We start from the raw sequence: 12,567 nt of genomic DNA on the forward strand, positions 1-12,567 counted from the left end.
GCTGAGGATTGAACCTGGGTCCTTTGGAAGAACAGACGGTGCTCTTAGCCACTGAGCCATCTCTCCAGCCCCGACAACTCTTATAGAGGAAAAACATCTAACTGGGGCTTGCTTACAGTTTTAGGTGTTTAGCATTATCGTCATGGCAGTATTCAGGTTAGACATAGTGCTAGAGAAGAAGCTGAGAGTACTACATCCAGTTCTATATCTGGATCATCAAGCAGCAGGAAGTGAATTGGCTTGAGCTTCTGGGACTTCAAAGTGACACCATAGTGACACACTTCCTCCAACAAAGCCCCACCTATTCCAACAAGTCCATATTTCCTAATAGTGCCATTCCCTATGGACCAAACATTCAAACACATGATTCTGTGGGTGCCATCCCTATTCAAACCACCACAGCCATACTTCCTAATCTACCCAAGTCATGCCACTAACTGGGGGCCAAATATCATTCCAACCACCACCGTGAGTAATTTCATTTACTTGTCTGCTTATAGCTGTCATTTTTTATTTTTTTTCAAATTTCCTCATTGAAATTGTCTCGGTACGCTTAAGCCTTAACTATAGACTCAAAATTTCTAACTCCTTGATTCTATTTCATTGGCCCACTTAAAGTCTCCCACTTTAATACCACACTATCTTAGTTAGCAACTATAGTTTTGTAGCTTGCTAATTGTGTAGTATGAGTCTTCTAACTTTGATTTTCTTTTTCAAAATTAAAAGAAAACTCTATTCTAAGTCTCACATAGTTAGGATCAGTTGGTCCGTTTCTGCAGAGAAGTTACAATTGTTTTTGGAGATGGCATTGAACCAGTAGGTCAGATTAAAGAATATTGCCATCCTAATGCAACGGCTACATCCTAATTACATCCTAATGTAATCATTGGCTCACTAATCCATCAACGTGGTATGTGTTTCTGCTTAAAATCATTTCAAACAATATATTTGTATGTTTTTAAGAAAGTGTCTCATACAGTAGCCCATGTAGACTGGAACGCACTATGTAGCATAGATTGACCTCAAAATTATGGCATTTCTCATGTCTCGGGTATCCAAGTTCTGGAATTACTGGTGTGCATTCCACACCAAACTGCGTTTGTTTGGTTTTTTTCTTTGTCAAATTATTATTTTTTTATTTTGTCAAATTTATTTCTAAGTATTCAATTCTTTTTGATGCTATTATAAACAAAAATAGTTTTCTTAATTTCATTCTTATTTGCTCATTTCTAATTCACAGAAAAACAATTAGTTTTGCATTATTGGTTTTTTATTGCACAATGTCATTAAATTCACCCATTAATTCTCATCGTTTATTAATGTGTTCCTTAGGGTTTGCTAGCTACGTGATGACATCACTTGTGTAATATCTTGTTTTGTTCTTTCTAATCTGGGTGCCTTGCATTTCTTTTGGTTAACTAGTTATTGTGGCTAGTAGTCCCACAGTAATGCTTATGGGGAAAGGGTTCTGGCTTTTGTGATTAAATATCATGTTAGTCGTTTTGTGAATAGCCTTTAGCAAATTGAAGACTTCCCCTTTCATTATTAGTTGGGTTTTGATGTGGTTCTTTTGCAGAGAGTGGAAGTTACCAAGCATATGTATAGTGTTCTGTCAAATAGCTTCTTCATCTATTGATGACAATGTGAGCTCTGTCTTTTATTGATGTAGTATTATATGATAGCTGATTTCAAATGTTACATCTTATATTTTTGGAACAAATCTTACTTGGTCAATGTACAACTTTTTTTCTACATTGTTGTACTGAATTTATATCATTTTTTAAAAAATCTCTGGGGTTATATTTCTAAAAGATTTGGGGCTATATTCTTGAAGGAATATATTTTGATACTAGTCTCACAGAAGTTAAGAAATATTCTGTACCTTTTCATTTTTAGAAGAGATGTGGTGAGTTAATAGGCTTTACTAGTAGAGCTTTCTCATCATGTTAGAGTTTTCTTTAGAGAAGTTTTAGGTTACTGTTTCTGTGGCTTTATGTGATATATGTCTACTTATTTTTAAGACCAATTTGGCATTTTATGTTATTTCTGAAGATATCTCCTTACTCCATCTATTTTTTTCTTTGCTGCCATGCAGCCATATGACAGAGGTATTTTCTCAGTTGAGGGTTCCTCTTATAAGATGATTCTCACGTGTCAAGTTAAAAAAAATCAGCCAGAAAGGAAGTAATCTTCTTACTGGACATTTATATGTGTCGTATGTGTTCTTAGACATTGATACAGTTTAGCAATCCCTATAAGAATGGGTCTTCTTTTGCTCTGTAGTAAAGACTAATAGGCGAAGTTGAACTCCTCCCTCAAATAAACAACAGAAAGGAATACAAGCTGTGTTTCATTTTAACTCCAAAAGTTACCTTTTTAAAAGCAATTATTTAATTTTTTCATACAGTACATTTTGATGTTCATATATTTTCTCCCCCTACTCCTCCCAGGTCCTTCCTTCCTTACTACCCATGCAATTTCAAATTCATTCTAAAAGCAACAACAAAAAACAGGAAAAACAACTACAGCAACAACAAAAACTTTCAAAAAGAAAATTAAGACAAACTTAAAACAAAAAGAAAATAAATTAGAATAAAACAATAATAAAACAAAACAAAAGGTGTGCACACAGGCATGCACACTCAAAATGTAAAGTCTAATTTGTATTGACAAACTACTTCTGGGTACAAGATATTTCCAAGAGTTAAACTTCCCAGTGAAACTCCATGGGAGAAAACTGATATTCCCTTTCCCAGCAGATATCAATTGCAAAAGGCTTCTTAGACAGAGTTGGGACTTTGTGTCAACTTCTTCTCCATGCCGTGATTTAGTCTGTTTTGAACCTGTCCAGGTCTTGTATGCTATCACAGTCTATGGGAATTCATATGTGTACCAGTCCTTTTGTGCCTGGAAGACATTGCTTCGTTGGAGTCACCTACCTCTGGCTCATATAAACTTCCTGCCTCCTCATAGAACTCTGAGCCTCAAGGGCAGGGGTAAAGACATCTCATTTAGGGTTGGTGTTCCAAGGTCTTTCACTCTCTGAATATCGAAAAGTTGTGAGTCTCTGTTTTCGTTACCATGCATTGCAAGAGACATCTCTGATAAGCATGGAGTGATGCTCTACTCTGAATATATAGCAATATGTCACTAAAAGTCATTTTCTTTCTATCTTCATTTAGCAGAAGAATAGTAATATTGGTTCTGCTGTAGGCCTGTGTTTTATGTAGTGTTGGTTTTTATGGCCACTTTAGTAGTGTCATGTATGGGCTTTATGTTATGGACTGTGCCTTAAATCCAATCTAAAGAGTGTGCGATTACCTCCATAACATTTGTGCCACTATATGGCACCAGTATACCTTGCAGGCAGGTCACTGTTGTAGGACACGGGATTTTTAGCTGAGAGAAGTTGTTTACTTTTCTCCATCTTTCCTGGTCCCAAGTAGGGGTCAAGCTTCTAGGTGGGGACTACCTCAACTTCTCCATGTTTGATGACATAAGTGTGTCTTCACCAATAGGGTCTTACCATCAGATTTTAGAGAAAAACCAATAACCTTGGAAATTGCCTTTGATATTTGGATGAAGCTTCTAAGAGATCCCTTTGGCCAATAACTCAACAAAATGTAACCCAGTCCTGGCACTGGAAATTTTATTTGGTGGCATAAGCTATCTAGTTGGGGCATTGTCTCCCCCATTATATGGTGATTTTGTTTACTTTTATTTTCACAGTATGTATATATTTTAGGAGGCTTCTACCCTGTAGGTCTCCATGCCACTTTTCAAAAAACTGCTTTAGTGTTAGTCTCTCCCTTTCATTTCCTTCTTTATCATGCCCTCCCATCCTCTTGCCATTTAATCTTCCTATCTAGTTTCTCCTTTACCTACTTATGATACTATACTCTATTACTCCATCCTTGGAAGATTTTCTCCTCCTTCCTGGTCCCCTACTACCTACCTAACCTCTGTGGTTATTGAAATTGAAATACTTATACCTAAAGTTTAAAAGCTGACATCCACATAACAAAATAAAACATGCACTATTGGGGGTTTCTTTGGGGGCTGTAGGTTACATCACTCAAGATAATTGTTTCTAGCTCCATGCACTTATATAAAAATTTTATAATTTCATTTTTTTTCTTTATAACTGAATAATATATCATTGTGTAAATGGACCACATTTTCATTATCCATTCATCAGTTGATGGATATCTAGGCTGTTTCAAGTTTCTGGCTGTTATGAATAGAGCAGCAGTGAACATGAGTGAGCAAGTATCTCTGAGGCAAGATGCCGAGAGTCTTTTGGGTATATTGCCTAAGAGCGTTATAGCTGGATCTTGTGGAACATCAATTTTCAGCTTTTTAAATAACCTCCACACTGATTTCCATAATGGATACACCCATCCACACTCCCACCAGCAATGAAGAAATATTGCCCTTTCCCTCCATCCTCACCATCATGTGCTGTTATTTATTTTGTTTATCTTGGCTGTTGTGACTTGGATAAGATGCAATATCAAGTAGTTTTAATATCTATTTTCTTGATGGCTAAGGATGTTGAACATTTTGTGTTTCTCAGCCATTCATGTTTCATTTTTTGAGAACTCTGTTTAGGTCTATACACCATTTTTAAATTGGATTGTTTTCTTGTTTAGGGTTTTAGTTCTTTGTATTTTCTAGATAGTAATCCTCTACCAGATGAGTAATTAATAAAGATGTTTCCCATTCTGTAGGCTGCCATTTTGTTCTAATGATGGTGCCATTTGCTGTACAGAAGTTTTTTAGCTTCATGAGCCCCCACTCATTGTTGTGCTTACTACCTGTGTCATCCTTGTCCGGTTCAGAAAGTCCTTTTCTATGACAGTGAGTCCAAGTCTATTCTCTACTTTCTCTTCTATCAGGTTCATGGTATCTGGTCTTATGTTGAGGTTCATGGTCCATGAGACTTATTTTGATGTAAAGTGATGGATATTTATCTATTTGAACTTTTATATGTGGGTACAGTTTTTTTTAGCATTATTTGTTGAGAATGCCATCTTTTCTCCAATGTGATTTTCTTCAACTTGTGAAAAATCAGGTATCTGTGCTGTGTAGAATTACATCTTGGTCCTCAATTCAATTCCATTGATCAATGTGTCTGTTTTTATGCCAATATCATGCTGATTTTATTACTATACCTCTGTATTATAACTTGTAATTTTGTTATTCAGGATTCTTTTAACTATCCTTTGTCTTTTTGTTTCCACATGAAGTTGAAGGGTTTTGTTGTTTAATTTTTGTGAAGAATTGTGTTGGAATTTTTGGTGGGGATCATATTGAATCTGTAGATTTTTTTTTTTTTTGGTAAAATGGCCATGTTCACAATAGTAATCCTACCAATCCCAAGCAAGGGAGATCTCTCCATCTTTTGGTGTATTCTCTGATTTCTTTCTTTAGTGTGTGATTTTTTTTTTATAAGTTTGGTATTGATCCACTTGCATGGCTACCATTATCATATTTCATTTTTTGAGGCTATTGTAAAATCCTCAAATCAAGGTAGTTTCCCTGATTCTTTCTCAATATGTTTGTCATTCATCAAAGGAGATCTTAGCCAACATTTTATATTCCTTGCTGCAAAAAAAAATGAAATATATAATTTTATAAGAAGCTAATCATCTTCAAATATCTGCAGAAAAATAGTATTCACACAAATATTTTATGGAAAAGGTTATTTTGTTATGGCCTGAGTATCTTGCCTACATGCATGTCTGTGTACCACTTGTGTGCCTGGCGCAGGAGGAGTCCAGAAGTGGGTAATTGATCCCCTAAATCTAGAGCAACCGATCGGTGTCACAATGTGGATCTTCTGCAACCATTGCTAAAGCCCCTGGAAGTGATGCTTTAATAGCCATGGTAACTTTAAAATTATTGAACCTTTAAAACTAATACTCAGCCATTCATCATTAATCATTTAGTCTTAGTTTTTCATAGAGCTAAACACTGACTCGTGTTCTAAGCTATGATAACACAAAGTATTCTATTTACCTTTTTTATTTTTCTTAGAAAAGCTGTTCTTGAAGGCCTCCTGCTATTTCTTGGTTCAGACATTTGGCTCAGACATCATAAAACTGTGAGTATGGTGTATAGTCGTATGTGAGTATAGACGAACAGTGTGGAAATCTGGCTCCGTTTCTTCCCAAGCACTTTGTACACAGTGCTTACAGACAGCACCACCAACAATAACCCTGTGGTATGCACTGACTGGGTGGATGACTGTCTGTCTCTGAGCTCCCAATTCTTACTCTTCTCCCTTCCAGCAGCTTTCAGCCCTCTGTCCTCCAGGGTTCCTAGCCTCAGTGCCTCTGCGCCATCCTTGTCTGCTTGCTTGTTCTCTTTTTCATTCTTTTCCTTCTGTTTTGATCACTTTTTGCAGCACTAGATAGGAGGAGTCATGTTCATGTTCATGACAGTCTCTCAACAATGAGCCATGTTACCCAACTTGAGGTCACTGGCCTAGGCCATCCATCTCCAATCTGATTAAAATGGCCAAGTTACTAGTAAAAAAGTAGAAAGGGAGGTTTGTTCAATGTGACCACACTGGGAAGAGGAAAAAAAGAGATGGCAGCAATGCTCTCCAGTTAATCTTCTGTTCTGAAGTGAGACTAAAGTTTCAATAGAGGGCCAGAGATATGAACATCTAAGACATTGACCCATCATTATCTGGGCTTCAGTTTCAATCTGCAAAGCATTCTAACAAGTGGTGAAAACTGTGAAATCTCCTTTCTAGGAAACAAGGTTCTCTTCTGGCTATATCGAGGCTTCCAGTGTTTTCCTTTTTCCAGCATGGGATTTCTAGGGTAATGTTCATTACTGGGATCCATTTTTTTAATAGTCTGACATGATAGTAAGATTGAGGGACACAAGTATCTCTTTAGAATAACTTCATTTCTGCCATGCAGCGTCTATGTATGGTTTTATGTTGGTTACATAATTATTTACCCAGTGTGAAGTGAAGTGAATTATGTAATATGCACCCAAACCTATGCCACAAACAAACTCTAGGACTGTGACAATCAACTGAGTCTAACTTTATAAACTCTTTTATCTTGCCTACTCCCAAGAACATCATCTTAGGTTCTGTGTTCTCTCAATGTACTTTTAAAACACACACACACACACACACACACACACACACACACACCATATATATATTTACATGCCAGCAAGATGGCTTAGCAGATAAAGGAGGCTACCACATAAACCAGACCACCCGAGTTCCTAAGACTCATGTAAAGGTTAAAGAAGAGAACTGATTTCACAAAGTTGTCTTCTGATCTCCATACCTGTGCCATCGCACACACCTTCCTCATCATGCATACATAACAATAAAAATAATATAAGTATATGTATACTATATTATACAATATATATTATGTGTAATATTTAAAAGTATATATTTTTAGTTTTTACATGGTTTCACATTTTATATATGTCATTTATGTTTGAATGTCTGAGATGGCCAATATAGCTGTCATCACTATAGCACATTCACTCTGACTGTGTGATACTCAGTTGTGTCTCTAGGGTGCTATTTATGCACTCACTCACTCACTAATGGCCATGCGGGTTATTTTCTGGATCCCTCCTTGCATAAATGAATATTTCTATAATGAATGTGCCATTAGCTTGAAAGTTGGGTATATAATGGTGAAGCTCAAAAGACAGTGTCACCCTCTACAATAGCATAGCCTAGAGCCAGAGAAGTTTAAAAACAGAAACTTAAAATCAAACAGATCTGAGAGATCTCCTTGTGTGCACCTGTCTCTATTAATACTGAACTCATCTGTTACTAGAAATGGTTTATTTTAGATTCTGGCTATGAATGTAGCAGGAGCCCTATCCTTTACCCAGGACCCCAATTATTGTCATGACCTATGAATTAAAGTCAGGCCAGTTTTCCTTATATTTCAAAATCTACCAACTTACCCGGGGGGGGGGGGATGTGTTCTTAATGGAAACCTAACTATGACATCCCCTTACATAGTATTCTTCAAGATCTGCACTTTCTTCTTATGATTTTGGCTCCCTATACTAGAATCTTCATGAACTGGTCCTAATGGCCCATTCAAACTCATCCCTTGCGACTTCCCAGTATACCACATTCCACAGTGTTTTGCTCACACTACAGGCAGGTTCTGCCTAAAGACTTTTACCATTGTTTCCTGTGTCTTCTACATCTAAAACCTATCCCAGACACATCACCCTACTTTTTTTGGTTCTTGGTTACCTCTTCTGGAAGCTTCCATGATCCTCTCCAAGCTAATATGAACATTCAACTCTTACCACATACAAGAAAATTAGCACACACACACACACACACACACACACACACACACACACACACGCACGCACGCACAGCACACACACAAATGCACCAACAACCTCCAGAACAGCACTTAGGACTTGTGTTAATAATTCAATTATCACTCTAGTTCGAAACTTCTAGTTTCTTTGTAAAGTTAGTTATGTCAGATGATGGTTTGCTGGGCCACACAGGTGAAAGGATGTCTTGCTAAAGCAAACATGTGAAAGACTGTTTTCCTGAAGCAGGCACAAGTGAAAGGATGGTGAGATATAGCAAGCATGGGACAGGACCCAGGATGAAGGAGTATAAATATGACCCCATAGACAGTGGGAGATGAGCACTGAGCTTTGGTTCAGTTTGCTCACTTTGCTATTCTTTGCTAAACACACACATGTATTGGCTTGCCTTACATAGCATTGTTGAGCTCAATTTGTGGTAACTCATCCAAGAACTGTTCATGAGATTGCTGTGGCAGCTTACCACATCTGTGGCCTCACCTCAGGCCAGTTGGCAAGCCTAGCAGTTTCTTCAGGATTGAACTACAGCTGCCTGGTGTCTGTTTGCTAAAAGGACTGGACTGTAGCTGCTGGTTTCAGCCTGGTGTCTGCCTGCCTAGAGAGCTATTCTGCAGCTGCTAAGTTGTATTCGGTGTTTGCTACGGGACTGAACTGCTGCCAACGAAGTTCAAGCTCGCCCCCCCAAAACTATTGCTGAACAGGTTTACTTCCCCCATAGCCTAATAATTTTTCTCTTCCACTACCTCTGCTGCGTGGTGGGCTAGAGGAAAGGTTGAACCCTTATTAGAAGTAGGTTCTAAAAAAATTTATGTCTGCACTACAGAGTTCTGAGTCCCTGACTAGCTGACAGATCTCAATGACTATGACTACATTTTATTAATTCTGTGTATATTTCCAGGTATTTAGCAAGAAAATCCTGACTATATAAATGTCAAGAGAAGAAGGATGGGAATAGGGTGAAGGAAAGGAAGGAAGCAGAGAAGGATGAAGGATAAGACTGCTTTGGAGAAATAAAGATGCAGGGAATGGGTCTGTCTAACAATTGTTTGTCCATAAATGTCTAACACACTATCAGTGCCAGCTATGGCTCTCACCAGCACCCAGGCAGCACTAGCACCCAGTCAGCTCCAGTGCCCTATCAGTGCCAGCACACTATCAAAATCAGCATCCTATCAATAACAGTACCTCTCCAGTGCCAGCACCCTGTCAGATCCACACTGATAGGGAGCTCTCCTTACATGCATCCTCTTCTTGAACCTTGTTTTAAATAGTCAGAAACTGCTTTGAGTTGATTTGGGTCCTGAAAATGACAGCCTCGTGATTTAATTTTACCTGAATAGCTGCCTTCCAATATTAAATACATTTCCTGACCTGGAGGGCATTCTTCCTATTATCCCATACTAGTCCATTCTCAATAATTCATGGACTAATTATGTAGCAATTACATTTCTATCCATAGCCATAGCCATGGGATTCTGTAAAGAGGGAACGTGAGAAACAAGGCATTCCCTCAAATCTTGCCATTCAGTGTCTTGACCTGTTTGAACTTTCATAACAAAACACCTGACAGTGGAAAATTTTAAAAACAGAAATTTACCACTCATGAATCTAGAGACTTGAGCTAAATAATCAAGGTGTCAGTAGATTAGATGCCAGGGAGGGTCCATAGATACTGCCTTTTTTCTTTCTTTTTTCTTTCTTTGTCATAAGACAAAATAGGCAAACAAGTTCCTTGACCCTTGGTTGTAAATGGGCACCTATTCTATTCCTAAGCAGAGTCTCCCCTACACTCTCGACATAATTCATGAAGGTTAGGTCTTAACAAGTAAGTTTTAGGAAGTGAATCTTAAGGCCATTGACGTGCAGGAAGAGACTATTTTTATCTACCTTATAAGTAGAAATCCCATTTTAGGCAGTACGCAGTTGCAAGGTCTCCTGTCTGTTCCTGACCTCTGCCATTCTCAATGGTGCTTCAGAAAATCCAGCTGCTGCCTCTCTTAATCTCACCTTGCTTCCTGGTACTCACTGTTGTTTCCCTATAAGTCACAAACCCTGCTTTTCATGTGCAGGAGCCTTCAGAGATCAGGAAAGGACATTTTCATAAAAAAAAAAAAAAACTAAAGAGCAGAAATTATAATAATTATAGCATGGCTTAAACATAATAGCTTGTATTGACATAAAAAGTAGAAAGCATTGTAACTCTGTTCTTCACAAAATAATTACAGAGTTGATTAGACTCAAACTGGGTATACTGGCTCACACCTGTAGTCCCAGCTCCTACAGGGCAAGGTAGGCTCCCTCTGTGAAACCAAGGCCAGCCTGGTCTACAAGTTCCAGGTCACCGAGGGTTACATAGTGAGAAAAGAAAAAAACCCACAATATTCCTAAGAAAGGGTAAGTTTATGATTAGGAAGGTGATTTTCTCTGGGCAGGGCTTACCAGCATCAATGAGGATGTGCTGAGCCTTGAGATTTCCTCAAGTATGGGAAATCCAATTGCACAATTTGTGAAAGTGGAGGACCATTTTTACCTCATCCCTGTTTTTTAAAAAAAAAAAAATCAAAGGTTCATAATAAAGATCCATATAAGAGTGAAGAAAGACACTCAAGTGCCTGCTGCAACCACTGTTGTGATGGATGAATATGTGATGGATGAATATGTGAGAAAGACAGAGTACATGGTGAAAAGAAGGAAGAGAAAGCAAGGCTGAGGGTTTGTACACAGTGGAGAAAGGTGGAGACTTTATAAGAACATGATGAGGTCCTGGCCCAGGACTGCTGCCAATAGCCACATCTGAAGCTGTGGTCCTGCTGCAACTGGGGTCCTTGTTGATATCTGTAACCCAAGTTACCACCAGAGCCCAAGGGGGATATTCATAGTTTGGGATGCCATTGGAGAATATATGGTTATCTGAAGACCATATTGCCTGGGGGGAGGGGGAGGGATAATGCTAATCTGAGTGGCCTACACTGCCACCTGAGGCTACAGGAACATCCAAGCCCATGCTGCTGCTGGGGGCCATGTCTGGATCTATGGTCCTATGGCAGCTGAGGTCTGTGTTGATGTTCCAGGCCTTGGTTACCAGGAAAGGCCATGAGATGTCCCTGGTCTGGACTGCTACCTTAGGCATTGTGTTGAGCTGGCCACATCCCTTGCCTGGGCAGCAGAGTAGTGCTAATCCTGACAGGTGGGAAACTGATAAGCTAGCCCCAAGGGTGTAAGTGAGGGAGATCTGGGCCCATCTCTAGTCTGCTGGCAGTGTTTTGGACAAAGGAGAGATGCCCTTTCCTCTTTGCCCTTTGCTGTTTGAGGCAGGGAAGAGAGCTGACCTTGAGGTCACAAGAGTGGAAGAGTTGGCCCTTCCCTTCACCAGCCTCAGCCCTTGAGAGATCAGGTCTTGAACCTCACTGTGGCAGCACAGTAGAGCTAGCCCTAGTGGTGGAGGAGTGAGGGACCTGGCCCTAAGGGTGTGAACTCCGGGAGAACTGGCCCTGCACCATCTCTTAGACAGCACAGTAGAGCTGATCCTGGTGAGAAAGGCACAGGTGAGCCTGTCCTGAGTACTTGAGAGCAAGAGAGCTGCCCCTGCCCCTTGCCAGCTGTAGCATTGGGTGAGCTAGTCAAAACAGTGCTGGGAGAGCTCATTCTGGTGTTGTGGGAGCAAGAGAGTTGGCAGGCTGACCAATTCAGCTATCTCCCAGACCTATATCCAGAGCTCCAACTCGGCACACCCCAACATCCATCCCATCTATAGTGTGCAGGAGTACTTGAAAGGGCTGGCCCTACAGATCCAGAGCTGCAGGATCTCCATGACACTGGGCAACAACAGACTATCTGAAAGGAATCCCCATGAAGATCCATTATAGATAGTGTAGCAGAAGCTAGAGGCCTTGGAACAGATCAATGACTCATTGCAATGAACATTTGCAAGTAAAGATGTGGACAAGTTGGTACACTGTGTGAGACCCTTTGACACATGGCAGCTTCCATGACAGGATTTTTTTTTTTTAAATTATCGTTCTACTTTTCTTTTCTTTTGGGGAAGGGAGGTTGCCAGGATGAAGGGCAGAAAGAAAAGGAAGGAGAGATGAGTGGGATTGGGTGCAGGATATACATTTCACAAAGAATCAATAAAAAGTTGAGAGAGAGAGGAGAGAGAGAGAGAGAGAGAGAGAGAGAGAGAGAGAGAGAGAGAGAGAGAGAGAGAGA

General features: G+C 39.5%; 1 protein-coding gene and 1 non-coding gene across 3 annotated transcripts in view; both read left to right on the plus strand.

Moving 5' to 3' along the window:
* Aoah (acyloxyacyl hydrolase) overlaps positions 1 to 12,567 on the plus strand; it is a 196,458-nt gene that overhangs the window by 41,062 nt on the left and 142,829 nt on the right. For both annotated transcript variants that reach the window (XM_021215760.2, XM_021215761.2), the window contains exon 3: positions 6,040 to 6,106. In XM_021215760.2, coding sequence (XP_021071419.1) covers positions 6,040 to 6,106 — 67 coding nt within the window. The remainder of the gene's footprint in view (positions 1 to 6,039; positions 6,107 to 12,567) is intronic.
* On the plus strand, positions 10,737 to 10,893 carry LOC115065639. Its single transcript, XR_003845409.1, has one exon. It is a non-coding gene; the product is annotated as a U1 spliceosomal RNA (small nuclear RNA).

This window comes from Mus pahari, chromosome 16 (assembly GCF_900095145.1).
Source record: "Mus pahari chromosome 16, PAHARI_EIJ_v1.1, whole genome shotgun sequence".
Lineage (NCBI taxonomy): Eukaryota > Metazoa > Chordata > Mammalia > Rodentia > Muridae > Mus > Mus pahari.